This window comes from Pelophylax lessonae, assembly GCF_965119305.1.
Source record: "Pelophylax lessonae genome assembly, chromosome: 4".
NCBI lineage: Eukaryota > Metazoa > Chordata > Amphibia > Anura > Ranidae > Pelophylax > Pelophylax lessonae.
Window position 1 is genome coordinate 298,008,321 of NC_138771.1, and position 18,149 is coordinate 298,026,469.

The 18,149-nt window shown below is 45.8% G+C and overlaps 1 protein-coding gene across 1 annotated transcript in view; it reads right to left on the minus strand.

Annotated features, from left to right (window-relative positions):
- Nucleotides 1-18,149, minus strand: part of CFAP54 (cilia and flagella associated protein 54) — a 616,124-nt gene that overhangs the window by 559,236 nt on the left and 38,739 nt on the right. Inside the window, exon 5 of the mRNA XM_082253561.1 lies at nt 1,187-1,245. Within this exon, the coding sequence (XP_082109687.1) occupies nt 1,187-1,245 (59 nt within the window). The remainder of the gene's footprint in view (nt 1-1,186; nt 1,246-18,149) is intronic.

Genomic DNA, 18,149 nt, shown 5'->3' on the forward strand with positions numbered 1-18,149 from the left:
GCCTTGTGACTTGTATCAGTTCCTAGGAAAGCTTGTAGGAGGAGCTTTTATTTTTCCCTAATCCTATGTCTGGACAATGCTGATTGGCCATGTGTTGATCACATGCACTCTCACAAGAAAAAAAAAACTCTCTAGCAATACACACCAAACTAAGCATGTGCAGCCTGTCCGCTGGCTCTAAATATCAGGTTATTTTTTGGAGACAGTGAAAGAAGAGGAGGATCAGAGAGACATGATCAAACCGCCTTTATTCACAATGAAAAGGATTAACCCCCTAGGTTCCACATTGAGTATACCAAGCTTGCTTTACTGCATATACAGACTGATTTTACGGTTTTGGGTTTAGTAACACTTTAACTTGTGGGTCTAAATTGGGTCAAGGGTTTACTGCAGGTCAGGCTGAATGACTCATTCATGCAGGTCTCTGGTGCTCCCCCCTGATTCTTTAAGTTTGGAGAAATTTCTAGAAGTTAGTGGGTGGAAGACAGGAGGGTTGATCTGCATACTTAGAGGACCTTGGCCAGTCCCCAGGCAGGGGGCCTGGCAGGGTGGCTGAACGAGCCATTAAATATAGATGAGTTAGGCCAGCAGGGGAGTCGGGTGGAAGATGGAGTACAAAGGAGACTGTCGATAGCCTAAGAGTGGGGTGGGGTGCTCTGCCTCAGGCTGGAGCTTAAGCTGACTGTCATTATTCAGGAGGAGGACAGGTCTGGAGCGTGTACATAGGAAGAAAGTTGTCCCTGTTACTGTTGCAATCAAGCTGGACATCCCATAAATCCTATTCCCCATCCAAGTTATTACCCCTAATAAACAACAATACCCAAGCTCAAAGATTGTTTCTGGATGAAAGTGAAAAATGCTTGTTGTCTGGCTGTGGAGGGATAGGGAAAGCAGTCATCTGCAAACCCTGCAGGGGTAGTGCTACAATCAACAGTTATCTGAGATAAATACTAAGGTACTGTATATCCTCCAGAAGTTAGTCATCTATAGAACGTAAAGCAATAGCTGGGAAAAACAGCTATTGATATTACTTACAAAACATGTATATTAAATGTTCTGACAAAGGGTATTCAGAATTATGTTCACATTTTGCATGAAGTACCACCTAATGCTCTATATTATCTGCAATGAAATGTTAGGAGTCGCAATATACAGTATCTCAATGACAATTTTACTTGTTTCCCACCTGTGATGAATGTCCTAGTACCATTAAGTGTCTGCATATGGTGTATATATGAAGAGTACCTAAGCACAGAAAGGGAGAAATTGCTTAATTCACAAATTGAAAAAAATCATAACGTCAATAATCAATATACAATCAATACTGCACAGTTTACAGAAGGTAATAAAGGAAATGCTGTCTTACAGAAATATACTTTAAACATATGAGTACAGGCATTTGTGTTCTAGTTGAACCACCAAGATTGGTCAATAAACATCAATCTGGACTATACAATTGTGTTATAGTTTAACTACCATGATTGGTCAATGAGAAGCTAACTGGACTATACATCACTTGAATTTTGTGCGCAGCAGCACTACTCATTCATAGAGACCAACACCCTAGACTCCTAGAATAGGATTTTCACACACCTAGCCTCATACACCATAAGCAATGTTCAGAAGCTAAAGTAGAAGTAAAAAAGTTGTGATTTACGCAAAAGCTGCTCTGACAGTTTCATCCTCATTCAGAAAGTTCTTCACACAACAACCTAAAGTAACTTCTGTAAATAGAATTTAAGGTGACACACAAAGGTATTTAGACAGTCCTCATTAACATAATATAGAGATTAAAAATAAGACTTGGAAAAAATCTACTACCACATTTTCTTCTAAACTCCAAGACTTCCTTTACATCCCCATGTCCTCTCCTAGTCAGTGCATTTGGCCTTTTAGGTTTTTGTTGGCTTATGTGACTTTTTAAAGTAGTATTAAACCTTAAATTAAAAAAAAAAAAAAAAAACTGAATTATTGTAAAATCTTACCTGTAAAATTCCTTTCTCTGAGTCCTCCGACAGTCGCCGCCTCCTCTAAGTCATCACTATTGGGTATTGTCCACCTAGGAATAGCTAGGCATATAGACTTAGTCAAAAGACAAAAGGCATTAGCATATACACACCCACGGGGGCTGTCCCATCTGGTCAATACCCCCCCTGCATCACCACTCCCAACTCAGTTTGGTAGCATAGCAGTAGGTAATATGAACCCCAAAAGAGGGGCGGGGGCGGGGGCGGCGACTGTCGGAGGACTCAGAGAAAGGAATTTTACAGGTAAGATTTTACAAAAATTCAGTTTTCTCTTACGTCCTCCGACAGTCGCCGCCTCCTCTAAGTCATCACTATTGGGATGTCCCAAAGCAGTATAGACACGAGGGGTGGGAGACGCAACTGTAGAAAAGGCAACGCAGTACCCACATCAGAGAAAGGAATCTTACATGCACCGTAAGAACCAACTGGGCAACAGAAAAAAACAATGCTCAACAGGAGCAACAGCCCAGGAAAGCAAATGCCAACAGCCAGGGACCCAGAGAAAAAATGCAAGGGTCCATCATGGCACAGCCGCACTGAGAACTTTGCGGCCAAAAGAAGCATCAGCTGATGCCAGAACGTCTACTTTGTAGAACTTGGAAAAAGTGTGCACCGACAACCAAGTCGCCGCCTTGCACACCTGGGTCACCGAGGCCCGATGCCAACAGGCCCAGGAAGTACTCAAAGACCTGGTAGAGTGCGCCTTAACAGGGAAGGGCGGAACCCGTTCCTTCAAGGCATAGGCCTGCTCAATGGTCTGTCTGATCCACTTGGCAATAGTCGCTGCCGATGCAGCCATGCCCTTCCGAGGTCCCTCAGGAAGGACAAAGAGAGAGTCCGCCTTCCGAAAGGATTCCGTAGTCTTCAAGTAAACCTTGATCGCCCTGACAACATCCAAGGAATGCAAAGCAATCTCCTTTGGATGCTTAGGCTTTGTACAAAGCGAAGGCAAGACAATTTCCTCATTAAGGTGGAACTCAGTGATCACCTTGGGATGAAAGGACAGGGGTGTTCTCAACACCACCTTATCCTTGTGAATTATCAAGTAAGGGGAGCGGCAAGACAACGCCGCCAGCTCCAACACTCTGCGAGCCGAAGTGATCGCCACAAAAAAAGCAACCTTTTTCGACAACAGAGGCAACGATATCTCCCTGATATTTTCAAAGGGAGCACGCTGCAATGCGGACAGGACCAAGTTCAAGTCCCATGGAGGTAAAGGCTCCTTCCTAGGAGGAGCCAAATGTCGCACACCTTGAATGAATGTGCGCACCAAGGAATGAGACGCCACAGGGCGTAGGAAAAGGACTGCCAGTGCTGACACCTGGCCCTTTATAGTGGCCAGCGCCAGGCGCTGATCCACTCCAGACTGGAGGAAAGCCAAGATTCTCGACACCGAGTAAGAACGAGGGGAAAACCCCCTGGACTCACACCAGGTGAAGTAGGCTTTCCAGGTACGGTAATAGATCTTACAAGAGGAAGATTTCCTAGCCTTGATCAGGGTAGGGATAACGTCAGAAGATAGACCCTTGTCCTTCAAGACCTGGGTCTCAACAGCCAGGCCGTTAAAGCCAGTGACTGTAAAGCAGGATGGAAGATCGGACCCTGAGACAGGAGATCTTCCCGCAGAGGCAGACGCCACGGAGGCGCCACTGCCAGGTGAATAACGTCGGCTTACCAAGACCGGCGAGGCCAGTCCGGCGCCACCAGAATCACCATGTGCGGTTCCGAGACCAATCTGCGAAGGAACCGGGATAGTAACTGAATCGGAGGAAAGGCGTACATCAGATGATACTGATGCCAAGGGGCCACTAACGCATCCGAGGCGTCCGCCAACGGGTCGCGCGTTCTTGCCACGAACCTTTCCACCTTTCGGTTTAGCCGGGATGCGAACAGATCCCCGTCCGGGGATCCCCACTTCGCACACAGCATCTGAAAGACCTCCGGGTGTAGGGACCATTCCCCCTGGTCCAGGGTCTGGCGGTTCAGATAGTCTGTCTGCCAATTCTCCACACCCGGAATGTGAACTGCCGAAATCGCCGGGACATGAGTCTTGGCCCAAGACAGGATGTCGGTCACCTCCCGGGCCGCTCGAGCACTCCTGGTGCCCCCCTGGTGGTTGATGTAAGCCACCGCGGTGGCATTGTCCGTCTGTACGCGAACAGGCAGGCCCTGGAGACGGTCCGACCACTGGAAGAGACAGAGTTTTATCGCTCGTAGTTCCAGCACATTTATCGGGAGGGAGGATTCCTCCTCCGACCAAGTGCCCTGGGCTCCACCCCAGCCCGACAGGCTGGCATCCGTGGTAACCACTGTTCACACCAACGGGCGGAAGGACTTGCCTTCCGCCACCGACGGGGACTGGATCCACCACAGAAGAGCCAATCTGGTCCGGCGACTCAAGGAAACCTCCAGATCCAAGGACTGAGGAAGTCTGTCCCACCTGGCCAGGATCTCCGTCTGGAGAACCCGTGTATGGAACTGGGCAAAGGGAATTGCCTCGAAGGCCGACACCATCAAACCCAGGCCCCGCATGCAGGCCCTGAGTGACGAGGACGGATTGTCCCTGAGGGATCTGATTTCGTCCCGCAAAGTCCGGAGCTTGTCCTCCGGCAAGAATACTTTTGCCTGAGCAGAGTCCAGAACCATTCCCAGATAGGGAAGGTGAAGCGACGGAGTCAACGCTGATTTTTGAACGTTGATGGTCCACCCGAACTCCTGGAGCGTCTGTACCGTGATGGACAGATCGCGCACAAGGTCCTGACTGGCACGCGATCTCAGAAGCAGATCGTCCAGGTGCCCCAGGACCGCAATGCCCTGGGCCCGCAGCAGGCCCAGAACCGGTGCCAACACCTTGGTAAATACCCTAGGTGCCGAAGCGAGACCGAACGGTAACGCCACAAACTGGTAGTGGTCCTCCGCGATAGCGAACCGAAGGTACCGCTGATGACCCTCGAAAATGGGAATGTGCAGGTACGCATCCTTCAGATCTATCGAAGCCAGGAAGTCTCCTGGACTCAAGGAGGCCACAACCGAACGGAGAGACTCCATTCAAAACTTCCGAACACGCACGAAGCGGTTCAGCGCTTTTAGGTCCAGAATAGGACGCACTTTGCCCTCCTTCCTGGGCACAGTGAACAGATTCAAATAAAACCCCCGAAACCTGTCCCGATGAGGCACCGGGACAATCACCCCCTGAGCAAGCAGGTCCTGCCCCGCTTGATGCAAGTCCTGCAGACGCCCCGGTAGCAGCTGGAGATTGGAGGGAAAGAATCTGTCCGCCGGCCTGGAAAGGAATTCGATCTTGTAACCTGATCGAACGATTTCCTGGACCCACCTGTCTGAGATCCGGAGCAGCCAAGGTTGGAGGAAACCGCGCAAACGTCCCCCCACCCCAGAAATGGGTGAGGGCGCCCCTTCAGGCAGAGGCGGAGTGTCCCGCCGAACCGGCATCGCCGGTCTTCTGCTTACCCGCCCAGGGTTTCTTCTGGTTGCCCTGGGCCTTGAAGGGCTTGCCCTTGGATTGGTTCCGAATGGCACGAAAGGACCCCTGAGTAGATCTAGGCGCAGAACCCCGCTTGCTACGGAAAGACTTGTTCTTCGGGTTCTGGGGTAGCATAGTGCTCTTACCCCCCGTGACGCCCTTCACCAGGGTATCCAACGCCTCGCCAAAAAGGCGAGAGCCAGCATAGGGAAAATCAGCAACAGTTTTCCGCGAGGACTGGTTGGCCGACCAGCTCTTCAGCCATATCAGTCGCCGGTTAAGTACCGCGACACTCGAGAGGCGAGCCACCAAGGGGGCCTCATTTAGGGCTGCATCACACAGGTACATGACTCCTTGATGGATCTGATCCACCATTTTCAGTCGTGCAGGCGGCACGTCATCGGAAACCAGGTTGCTTCTAAGCACCTTAATCCAATCAGCCACCGCCTGAGCCACCATAACGAACCCGCCGCCGTATAGGAATCGCGGGCTAGAGACTCCAACCGCCGGTCCGTGGGATCCTGGAAAACCGGGGTATCCTCAGTAGGAACCAAGGTAGCCTTGTTCAGCACGGCCACAGTGTGATCTACCTGTGGAGGCACACACCATCACTTCAAAGCAATTTGAACCGACTAGGTACCAGGAATGGACGTTTTAACGTGCGCCACATTTCATTAACAGTGTAATGGAATTCCGCTGGGCAGGAAAAAACCTGCGCAGACTTGCGGGTCCTGTGCATCCCAAATGAGGACACAACGCCCGGAGGACAGGGCTCATCCTCTAAATGTAAGGTTTCCTTAACAGAAACAATCAACTCATCCATGGTCGCCCGTTCTTCGGGTGACCCTGGGGAGGATATATCAACCCCCTCCACCTCAGCCTCCCCCTCAGACCCCGGGGGGTCCAAGGATGAGCGGGACCCTGAAAAGGGCACGCTCGCAGCAGCAGCATCCATATCCCCATCTGAATCAGAAGAGAGAGACAGCCTTGGCCGTTTTCTCGCAGCCCGTTCAGACATCAGCATTTCCATATTTGCCACTAAAGTCGCAACCACAGCAGCCAGATCAGCTCAAGATAATAAAAAATTACAGTGCAAAAAAGTAGCGTACTGTCCCCTTAAATAGCGCTGCGGAGTGCGCAGCCCACCGCTACTGTCACAGCTATGAAGACCCCCCAAAAGGAGAAAGAAACTGAGCCAGAAGCAGTATGCAGAAGAAGACTGAGAGAGATAAACTGCAGAGCCCGCAGATCGTTGCTACCTGTGCCTGTGCCGTCTGAGAGGAAGAGGAAATGCTGCTGGAGGGGGCTGGTCATAAGCCAGACCCCAGGGAAAATGGCTGCCCCATAAGGATGCATAGGAGGCTACGCCAAGATGGCCGCCGACATGCGGCCGAACCGATCGTTCCACCGCCCACAAAATGGTGGCGGATGGCGCCAAAATGAGCTGTATACTCGCCCCAGAGGGGCTATACGCGTGTGCATAGTAAAAGACATGGCGGACCGCGCGACTTTTCCGCCGCAGCGGTCGCCGCACAACACACAAATCTGTACCCCCAAACATGCACCTAAGGTGACACTGGGACAGGGACCCCCGGCAAACATACAGATCTGCACACAGCGAACCCCGCAGGGATCGCACAGGGAGTCACACAGGCACAGACATGGGGACACACAGCAACACAGACTGCCACCCCAGGCAGAGGCCCCACACAGAAAGTACTTACCTGTACCCGATGGCGTGGGGGAGCCTCTATGCATGGATAAACCTCTGTCCTCATCTGACAGGGAGTGCCGTGAGCCAGGGACATGGCGCTGCAGTATCGCAGACAAGTCCTGTGAGGTAGCCACCTCACGGCTTCATCCGAAGAATAAACTAACACTAGAGCTGGTAAAATAAACAGCTAGTAAAGTGAGAGAAAAAAACTGACATGTAGACATGTAAAAGAAAATCAAATAAAAGATTTAGGAAGGCTGAGACTGAAGCCCCAGCACAAGGTAGCCTGACTATTCCTAAGCTAGGCAAACTAAAACTGAGTTGGGAGTGGTGATGCAGGGGGGGTATTGACCAGATGGGACAGCCCCCGTGGGTGTGTATATGCTAATGCCTTTTGTCTTTTGACTAAGTCTATATGCCTAGCTATTCCTACGAATAGGTGGACAATACCCAATAGTGATGACTTAGAGGAGGCGGCGACTGTCGGAGGACATAAGAGAAAAAACCTTAATAAAACTACCCTTTAGAATATATTAACCACCCAAACAGTGTAAAATATTTTTCTTTTCTCTTCTTTATGCCCCCAATCCTTATACTTTTATGCCTTTTTTCCCCTCAGAAATGTGAGTGGTAGGGGCAGTTGGTGCTATGTGGCAGACACATACGCAATTAGGGGCTGGTGTCTTTCTGACATCTGTTCTCTGCCAGTGCATTCACAGTACAGGCCTCTATGGCTTACAGTAGGCGAGCACAGTTCCATATTTCAGAAAAACAGTGCATGCACCAGCCAGAGAGTGTCAGCAAGCCCTACTATGCACATGCTGGCTAGGCACAGTTCCAGGTTGCTGAGAGGCTTTGGCTCCTAATGCACATGTGCTGGTTAGAAATAGCACCAGTGGCCCCTACTGTGTATGCGTCCCATGCACAAAGCACCAGGAGCATGCATGTCAGGGGAACTTTAGGGAGACACTAGAAAACTAGCGATGAGCTTGACATCCTATGAACTTTGAAATTGTGCACATTTTTTTACTCCAATGAGCTGGGTCATTCACTGCCCCGCAGCCTGTGTCTTTGTTTACATGAGCTGCAGGGCAGAAATGACCTATCCTGCAGCTCAATAGGATTAAAAATCTGTGCACTTTCGGCTAGAGATTAGGTCAGAGGACACCCAAGCTCATGTCTTCTGAAGACATAGAAGACACCTTACAGGTCAAACAGACGAAACTTCATTAGCTGTGTAACCTCAGGAACCCAAGACCATGAGCCAGCCGCTTTAAAAAGTGAAAAGTCTTTATTGCACTTTCAAATTCAGGAAAATAAACAGCTTTTTTTAGCATAAGTAACATAAACAGTCCACCATCCTGGTACAAACAAAACACAGCTCACCGCCAATTTACCAGTCCCACACTAGGATTTGGGATTCCAATCTGCTTCAGGGGTACCGAAAATGTCCCAGGATTTAAGCATATCATGTCTCAGTCTCCAATGAGTTCATTCCCTCACAGCCAGGTACAGATTCCTTCCCATCACTTTTCAAGGCTCCCTTGCAGATGGCGTAACCCCTTCAGGACCAATGTCTCTGTAATCAGAGAGGTTCTTTCCCAACCAAAGTCTCTGTGAACCTCTGTATTCCGGATCCTAAATGAGGACTTAGCAGTACTGAGAGAACTGTACATCAGTCCTCTGTTCTCCAACAGGACTATCCTGCATGGATAAGAACCCCTGAGTACTCAAACTGCACATAAGTCATCCCCCTAAAGGGGCCACAACCCAAATAATGGGGAAATATACCTGCCATCCAGAATACATTCTCAGTGTCCTGTACAGCTGGTAATGCTGTAAAGACTGCACACAACTAGGAACAGGGAAGCATTGGTATTTGTGTCCATCCAGTGCTCAGATTTTCCAGACAGGCAACACAGTCAGATTGGTGACTATTATAGTTATGCAACACAGCTTGGTCATTTCCCAGCTCACGGCCTGAGAATGCAAAATAAAACAGCACCAGACTGATGAAGCTACCACTGTCCTCTCTCCCCTGTCAGCATGTTCCTTGTTAGTGCATAAAAATGCAACACACTGGATTGGCTCATTTTGCTGGCCTTCCCTTTCCCAGACTAAGTTCTACTGCACAGATGATTACAACAGTCTGACACCAAGTCAAATTAAGACACTGAACTGATACAGATATTGAACAGCAGTTGCATTTAAAAATATTTTTTTGTGAATACACAACTGCATCAATTAACTTTTTTTTTTTTTTTAATCGGTTTAAAGTTGAACTTTAATGCTTGCTCCACGCAAAAACAAATTTAAGGATGTTTGCTGGCAGATTGTATCCTTCTGCAATTATTCAGTTAGGAATACTGGGTAAATAGCTATGTCCTATATAATAAATATCCGAGGATCCCTGATCTGTGTCTTACAAAGACAAGTAAAATTTCCTGTTTTTCTATACTATAAATGCTACTGTCTAAGCACGTTATTTTTTTTAAACACCGGCCATGAGGACTAACGTCTGAGGGTTCATGCATTGTTTCATTAGTGGCTACACTGTACTTAAAGGAAACGTTTCCCCCCATTCACTCATTCAGTGATTTTGTGAGGAAGAAAAGAAGAACAAAACTAGAATGCGTAAATGTGGGCATGTTTGACTGGTACTGATGATGCCAGTAAATCACAGCACTTGAATTTTTCAGTATTATAAATGCACTTGATATTAAAAATTGTTTCTAAATCAGTTGTAAGTTAATGGTTAATGATTAATGAGGACCAGTAAATAATGGGCATTTGTGATGGTATGAGTATCCAATCACAAACCAATAAATTAGGCTAGTCCTATTGCTCAGAATACTTGATTTTTTGATTATTTAGAAAAAGAGAGAACAAAAAAGGTGCGGGACTTTAAATATGCCTTTGAGAACATACCACACAACATATACAGTATCTCACAAAAGTGGGTACACCCCTCACATTTTTGTATTTATTTTAATATATCTTTTCATGTGACAACACTGAAGAAATTACACTTTGCTAAAATGTAAAGTAGTGAGTGTAGAGCTTGTATAACAGTGTAAATTTGCTGTCCCCTCCAAATTGGGCTCAAAGTGTCAACATTTTGTGTGGCCACCATTATTTTCCAGCACTGCCTTAACCCTCTTGGGTATGAAGTTCACCAGAGCTTCACAGGTTGCCACTGGAGTCCTCTTCCACTCCTCCATGACAACATCACGGAGCTGGTGGATGTTAGAGACCTTGCACTCTTCCACCTTCCGTTTGAGGATGCCCCACAGATGCTCAATAGGGTTTAGGTCTGGAGACATGCTTGGCCAGTCCATCACCTTTACCCTCAGCTTCTTAAGCAAGGCAGTGGTCATCTTGGAGGTGTGTATCATGTTGGAATACTGCCCTGCGGCCCAGTCTCCAAAGGGGAGATGAACTGTAGCTCCCCAGTGCCAGCAGCACTCATGCAGCCCCAGACCATGACACTCCCACCACCATGCTTGACTGTAGGCAAGACACACTTGTCTTTGCACTCCTCACCTGATTGCCACCATACATGCTTGACACTATCTAAATCAAATAAGTTTACCTTGGTCTCATCAGACCACAGGATATGGTTCTAGTAATCGAAGTCCTTAGTCTGCTTGTCTACAGCAAACTGTTTTCTGTTTTTTTTGTGCATCATCTTTAGAAGAGGTTTCCTTCTGGGACAACAGCCAAGCAGACCAATTTGATACAGTGTGCGGCGTATGGTCTGAGCACTGACAGGCTTAACCCCCACCCCTTCAACCTCTGCAGCAATGCTCACAGCACTCATACGTCTATTTCCCAAAGACAACCTCTGCATATGACACTGAGCATGTGCACTCAACTTCTTTGGTCGACCATGGTGAGGCCTGTTCTGAGTGGAACCTGTCCTGGTAAACTGCTGTATGGTCTTGGCCACCATGCTGCAGCTCAGTTTCAGGGTCTTGGCAATCTTCTTATAGCCTAGGTCATCTTTATGTAGAGCAACAATTCTTTTTTTCAGATCCTCAGAGAGTTCTTTGGCATGAGGTGCCATGTTGAACTCTCAGTGACCAGTATGAGAGAGTGAGAGCGATAACACCAAATTTAACACACCTGCTCCCCATTCACATCTGAGACCTTGTAACACTCAAGATTCACATGACACCGGGAGAAAAAATGGCTGATTGGGCCCAATTTAAACATTTTCCCTTAGGGGTGTACTCACTTTTGTTGCCAGCATTTTAGACATCAATGGCTGTGTGTTGATTTATTTTAAGGGGGAGCAAATTTACACTGTTATACAAGCTGTACACTCACTAATTTAGCAAAGTGTAATTTCTTCAGTGTTGTCACATGAAAAGATAATCATTAAAAGTGCTGCGCAGTAAGTGCTATACTAATTAAAATATCCAGTGATATATAAATTCATTCATAAGATATATAAAACACACATGATAAATCAACATACACAAAAATAAAAAGTGATAACAGTATCAATAAAAATAAATAGTGAATGATTACAAAAGTTGATGAGAAGGTGATATATGATCCCAATCACCAGTGCTTGTGGAAATAATTGAAACAATATGCCAGCTTGTCAGATGTATCACCTCTTTATTTTGTTTTATGTTGATTTATCAAGTGTGTTTTTATATATCTTATGAATGAATTTATAAATCACTGGATATTTTAATTAGTATAGCACTTACTGCGCAGCACTTTGAATGATTATCATTTGTTTTTCACACTAACTGATTGGGGAGTGATTAGTGCAGGCTGCAGTTTAAAGACATACCGTGTTTCCCCGAAAGTAAGCCCTACCCCGAAAATAAGCCCTATCTCGATTATCGGGGCGGGCTGCAATATAAGCCCTACCCGGAAAATAAGCCCTAGTTTAGTGTACGAAAAATCCTAGGATGCACTTTATTAGCGTTTTAAAAATTGTCCAGTGTGTTTTTGTAAGATAATACTGTGAAATGCCTTTCTTACATCGCCGCTATGCTCTCAGCTAATTCCCTGCTGTCTTTCTCCTCTCATCCCGTAGCTGTCAGAGGGGGATCTCAGCCCCTCCCCTCTACAGTGTACACAGAAGCGCCGGATGTTTGATTAGAATTGTGGGAAATACCTTTGGTACATCGACGCTTCTGTAACCCCCAACTGTCGGCCAGGGAAAAGAGGACAGCAGAGCGGCAGATCAGCTAAACCTATTCTAATCTAATCTACCACGGAACACCAGCTCTTCTGTGTACACTGCAGAGGGGAGGGGCTGAGATCCCCCTCTGACAGCTACCGTATGAGAGGAGAAAGACAGGAGGGAGCAGGAGATCAGCTGAGCACAGAGCAGCGATGTACCATAATGAAGGTATTTCACACAATTGTATTACAAAAACACTCACTGGACAGTATATAAAACACTAATAAAGTGCATCCTAGGATTTTATATACACTAAACTAGGTTTACACTGGATTTCTGGCAGGCAGGGAGGGCAGAGAGGGACAGAACATTATAAGACCTACCCCGAAAATAAGCCCTACTGTTTCTTTTGGTGCCAAAATTAATATAAGACCCGGGCTTATTTTCGGGGAAACACGGTAGTAGCTCACAGGATCACTTTTCTATGCAAGATATAATAAAATATTTACAAAAATGTGAGAGGTGTACTCACTTTTGTTAGATACTGTATAAAAAATACAAATAGGCATTAAAACATAGCGATTTATATCATATGCACCACAAAAAAGGAAACAAAGCAGCAAGAAAAAGATCTACAAACAAGGGTCACTGCCAGCCCAAGGGCATACCTCATAATTTTATCCCTATATGGTGAGATTTCTTAATTTGGATATTTTTCTTTTACACAATACATAATATAGATACTATGATACACACAGATGGCTTCACATCGCTTTCTTCCTGTTTGTTCTATATAGTGATGAACTATTCCCATGGGCCGGCAGGCGTGACCCTTGTTTGGAGATCTTTTTCTTGCTGCTTTGTTTCAATCTTTATGGTGGATATAACAGTTATAAATCATTGCTAAAGGTATGATTTATATTTCACATCTCATTATTATTACAACAGCTGTCCATGTGAGGGCTCACCAACTCATTGAACAGTGATATCTAGGTTTATGTAGGTTATAATTATTGATTTATTGTTGCTATATATGTATTTATTCTCTCAAATATATAATATATATTTTTCAAAAATATTTTTTTCGTATATAATTTTTTGAACAAAAATGTTTCAATTTCTTTGTCATATTGCATAAACACTGCTCAAAAAATTTAAAAGAAACACTTTTTAATCAGAGTACAGCATCAAGTCAACTAAACTCCAGGGATATTGATCTGGTCCGTTAAGTGGCAGAGGGGGTTGTTAATCGGTTTCAGCTGCTTTGGTGTTAATTAAATTAACATGTGCACTAGATGGGCAACAATGAGACCACCTACAAAACAGGAATGGTTTTACAGGTGAAGGCCACTGACTTTTTTTCCTACTTATCTTCTCTGACTGTTTTTCACTAGTTTTGCATTTGGCTATTGTCAGTGTCACTACTGGTAGCATGAGGCGATACCTGGACCCCATAGAGCAGGGGTGGGGAACCTACACAAAGCCATCTGGTCAGGCCCCCTATGCAGCTGAGCCTGTGTCTCTCAGCTGATCTGTCAGAATTGAGCTGATGCTTCCTGTATAATTTCGGCTTCGTTCTGACAGTCTGAGTGAGTCACAAGCGGAGTGATATCAAATGCACTCTGCCTGTGACCAATACAGGAAACATCGCCTCTTCCTCCAGCACGGTACCGATACACTTCTCCTAGCCAGCATTTACCGCCAGCAGCACACACAGCAGTACCAGCCAGAGCCAGCAGTACTCACAGCAGTAGCAGCCAGAGCCAGCAGTACTCACAGCAGTAGCAGCCAGAACCAGCAGTACCAGCTAGAACCAGCAGTACTCACAGCAGTACAGGCCAGAACCAGCAGTACTCACAACAGTACCAGCCAGAACCAGCAGTACCAGCCAGAACCAGCAGTACTCACAGCAGTAGCAGCCAGAACCAGCAGTACCAGCCAGAGCCAGCAGTACTCACAGCAGTAGCAGCCAGAACCAGCAGTACTCACAACAGTACCAGCCAGAACCAGCAGTACCAGCCAGAACCAGCAGTACTCACAGCAGTACAGGCCAGAACCAGCAGTACCAGCCAGAACCAGCAGTACACACAGCAGTACCAGCCAGAGTCAGCAGGTCTCACAGCAGTACCACACATAGCCAGCAGTACTCACAGCAGTACCAGCCAGCAGTACTCACAACAGTATCAGCCAGAGCCAGCAGTACTCACAGCAGTACCAGCCAGAGCCAGCAGTACTCACAGCAGTATCAACCAGAGCCAGCAGTACTCACAGCAGTACCAGCCGGAGCCAGCAGTACTCACAGCAGTACCAGCCAGAGCCAGCAGTACCAGCCAGAACTAGCAGTACCAGCCAGAACCAGCAGTACTCACAGCAGTACAGGCCAGAAAGAGCAGTACCCACAGCAGTAAATATTGCTGCGCCAAGTGAATTAATAAAAATGATAAATAAATATGCATATACAAATCATAATATGAAAGCAAACCAATGCTTATATAAATAAAAACATTCAGCAATCCGAGTGCTATAAAACAAGTGACAAATAAAGTCCCAATAGTGCAAAACTTATATAATAGGTGGGCAAAAACATTAAATAAAGAGGTATATCTTCATCTGTAATCTAACAGAGCAAAAAGTGCTCCATGCTTCACTCAGGTGCTCCCGGTGATTGGTGCAGGATTAGCAGCTCACCTTAGGGATAGACTCAAAGGAGTCATACACGCTTAGAGATTTTATGGATACACAGCCTGGTCACCCCTCTCCTTCTGCTCCAGAAGGCTACTGCTATCAATCTGTCCAATGAGGAGAGAGACAGCGGCTGGAGCCATTGCACTCGTGCACATCGCTGGCTTGGATCAGGCACAATACCTGGCGTACTTGGAAGGTCAACTGGAGCAGAAGGAGAGGGGTGACCAGGCTGTGTATCCATAACATCTCTAAGCGTGTATGACTCCTTTGAGTCAATCCCTAAGGTGAGCTGCTAATCCTGCACCAATTCAGCGGGAGCACCTGAGTGAAGCATGGAACACTTTTTGCACTGTTAGATCACAGATTAAGATATACCTCTTTATTTAATGTTTTTGCCCACCTATTATATAAGTTTTGCACTATTGGGACTTTATTTATCACTTGTTTTATAGCACTCAGATTGCTGAATGTTTTTATTTATATAAGCATTGGTTTGCTTTCATATTATGATTTGTATATGCATATTTATTTATCATTTTTATTAATTCACTTGGCGCAGCAATATTTACTGCTGTGGGTACTGCTCTTTCTGGTCTGTACTGCTGTGAGCGCAGCAATATTTATTACTTATTTACTCACTGGTGTTTTGTGTTTAACACTGATTGTTGGCGGCCTAGTGTGTGTATTTACTAAGTTATATTATACTTTTTGCAAATGGTTTGCGCTGATTATATCACCATTATTATTTGAGTACCCACAGCAGTACCAGCCAGAGCCAACGGTACTCAAAGCAATATCAGCCAGAGCCAGCGGTACTCACAGCAGTATCAGCCAGAGCCAGCAGTACTCAAAGCAGTACCAGACAGAGCCAGCAGTACTCACAGCAGTACCAGCCAGAGCCAGCAGTACTCACAGCAGTACTCACAGCAGTACCAGCCAGAGCCAGCAGTACCAGCCAGAACCAGCAGTACCAGCCAGAGCCAGCAGTACCCACAGCAGTACCAGCCAGAGCCAGCAGTACCCACAGCAGAACCAGCAGTACCAGCAGAGCCATCACATTAGGGGTGAGTTAATTAAATGTTTGACCAAATATAACAGACACATTTTTAAGTTGATAATTTTGTACGGCCGCCGAATGATTTTATAAATACCCAAATGGCCCTTGGCAGAAAAAAGGTGCAGGCAGTCCCAACTCCTCCAGGATGTCACATAAATACATGCCATTGCCAGAAGGTTTGCTGAGTCTCCCAGCACAGTCTCAAGAGCATGGAGGAGTTTTCAGAAGACAGGCAGTTACTTCAGGAGAGCTGAACAGGGCCGTAGAAGGTACTTAACCAAACAGCATGACAGGTATCTCCTGCTTTGTGCAAGGAGGAACAGGATGAGCACTGCCAGAGCCCTACAAAATGACCTCCAGCAGGCCACTGGTGTGAATGTCTCTGACCAAACAATCAGAAACAGACTGCATGTGGGTGGCCTTAGGGCCCGACGTCCTCTAGTGGGCCCTGTGCTCACTGCCTGGCACAGTGGAGCTCGATTGGCATTTGCCATTGAACAGCAGAATTGGCGGGTCCTCTACTGACGCCCTGTGCTTTTCACAGATGAGAGCAGATTCCAAACTATGTGCTCACCTAACATAAAGACCTTCCGCAGGTCACTATAAGCCTTCCCCTTTAAGAATTGTACTAATCCAGCAGTTAGTCCCTAAGGTACTAATACAGGTCGTACCAATATATGATAATCTGTGTAAAAGGTGCTCATGCAAAATCAGAAAGTTGACACAGTGTTGAATTGCTTAAAACCAATCTTTAGTAAAAACCTAAAAAGTGTAAACTCACATGTTTCGGGACACTTCCTCTAATGCACCTAGGCAATACACTTGTTGCTTTTGGGGTGTGTATGCCCCTTAAAAATCACTTGGATGTTGTTAAAACTCGGCTCTGGAAAGATAGGGGAAAGCTTCCTGCTCATGCGTGATGACGTCACTAAGCCCCGCCCCATAAGTATTATATTCACACATGAGCACACATAATCACACATTGTGAATTTTATCACATGGAGTGATACCGCTAAGCGGTGTGAAATTTGATGCATTAGCATTATTTTTTATGACACTTTCACTTGGTATTTTTTATGGTTCAATTACTTTGTAATTGTTTGAATATATTATATATATATATACCACATAGTATTATTAACTCAATACTATTTGTAGCTATTGCCCTATTTATTATGTAGATCATTTAATTTAGGGGTATTTATTGTGTTTTAAAATTTAATATAGGGGTAGCGCTTTACCATTTACCATGTGAAAACACAAATAGGTGTGTAACAGCAGACCCCACCATTACTCTTTCACTAGTATTATAAGTCTTTTTTTTTTTTGCACATAGTAGTGCAGGGGATCAGTCACTTTTTTTACATTTTCTTTTTTTTCCTGCCTCTAAGTGCCTCTGCATTTTTACATGACACAGGGGTCATTCCACCCAAAAGTGGCATTTCAGCAACAAGTTGTGTCCACGCTTACAAAGGCGCGTAAAAGAATTTAGAAGCAGAAAAGAAAACCCACAGTGCATCCAGCAGTAAAAAAGTTTTGGCAGAAAAAACGCTTGATGTGCCTAAACACATGTAAATGCCTCTAAACACGTCTTAGCACTTGAGAGTTAATTTACTTCAATGGCCAAAAGAAATTATTATGCTGGCCAATTAAATTAATTAATGCCCAAACAACTGAGGCGTCTAAGCATGCTACATGAGTTTGCAAGCGTAAAGTGTTTTTTCTACCAAAACCCCCTGCCAGGAGAGAAGGAGTCTAGGGGAGTTAGCAAAACGTCCAGTGTGCATGAGGCCATATGGTGCTACCAGGATAATATATAAAAAAGAGACTAAAGACTGTGATAAATGACAATTTCACCTTCCTCCAGCAGCCTGAAAAGAGTTGTTGGCCCTTTTTAGAGGCAGGTCACACTTCATTAGAGCCTTACAGCCCCACACTGGACTGATATTTTAGCTCCCGTAGGAAGAGAATACAATGAAATAACAGCACACACATCTATCCCCCCAAGGAAAGGTTGCAATATTATAACAATTTAAAAG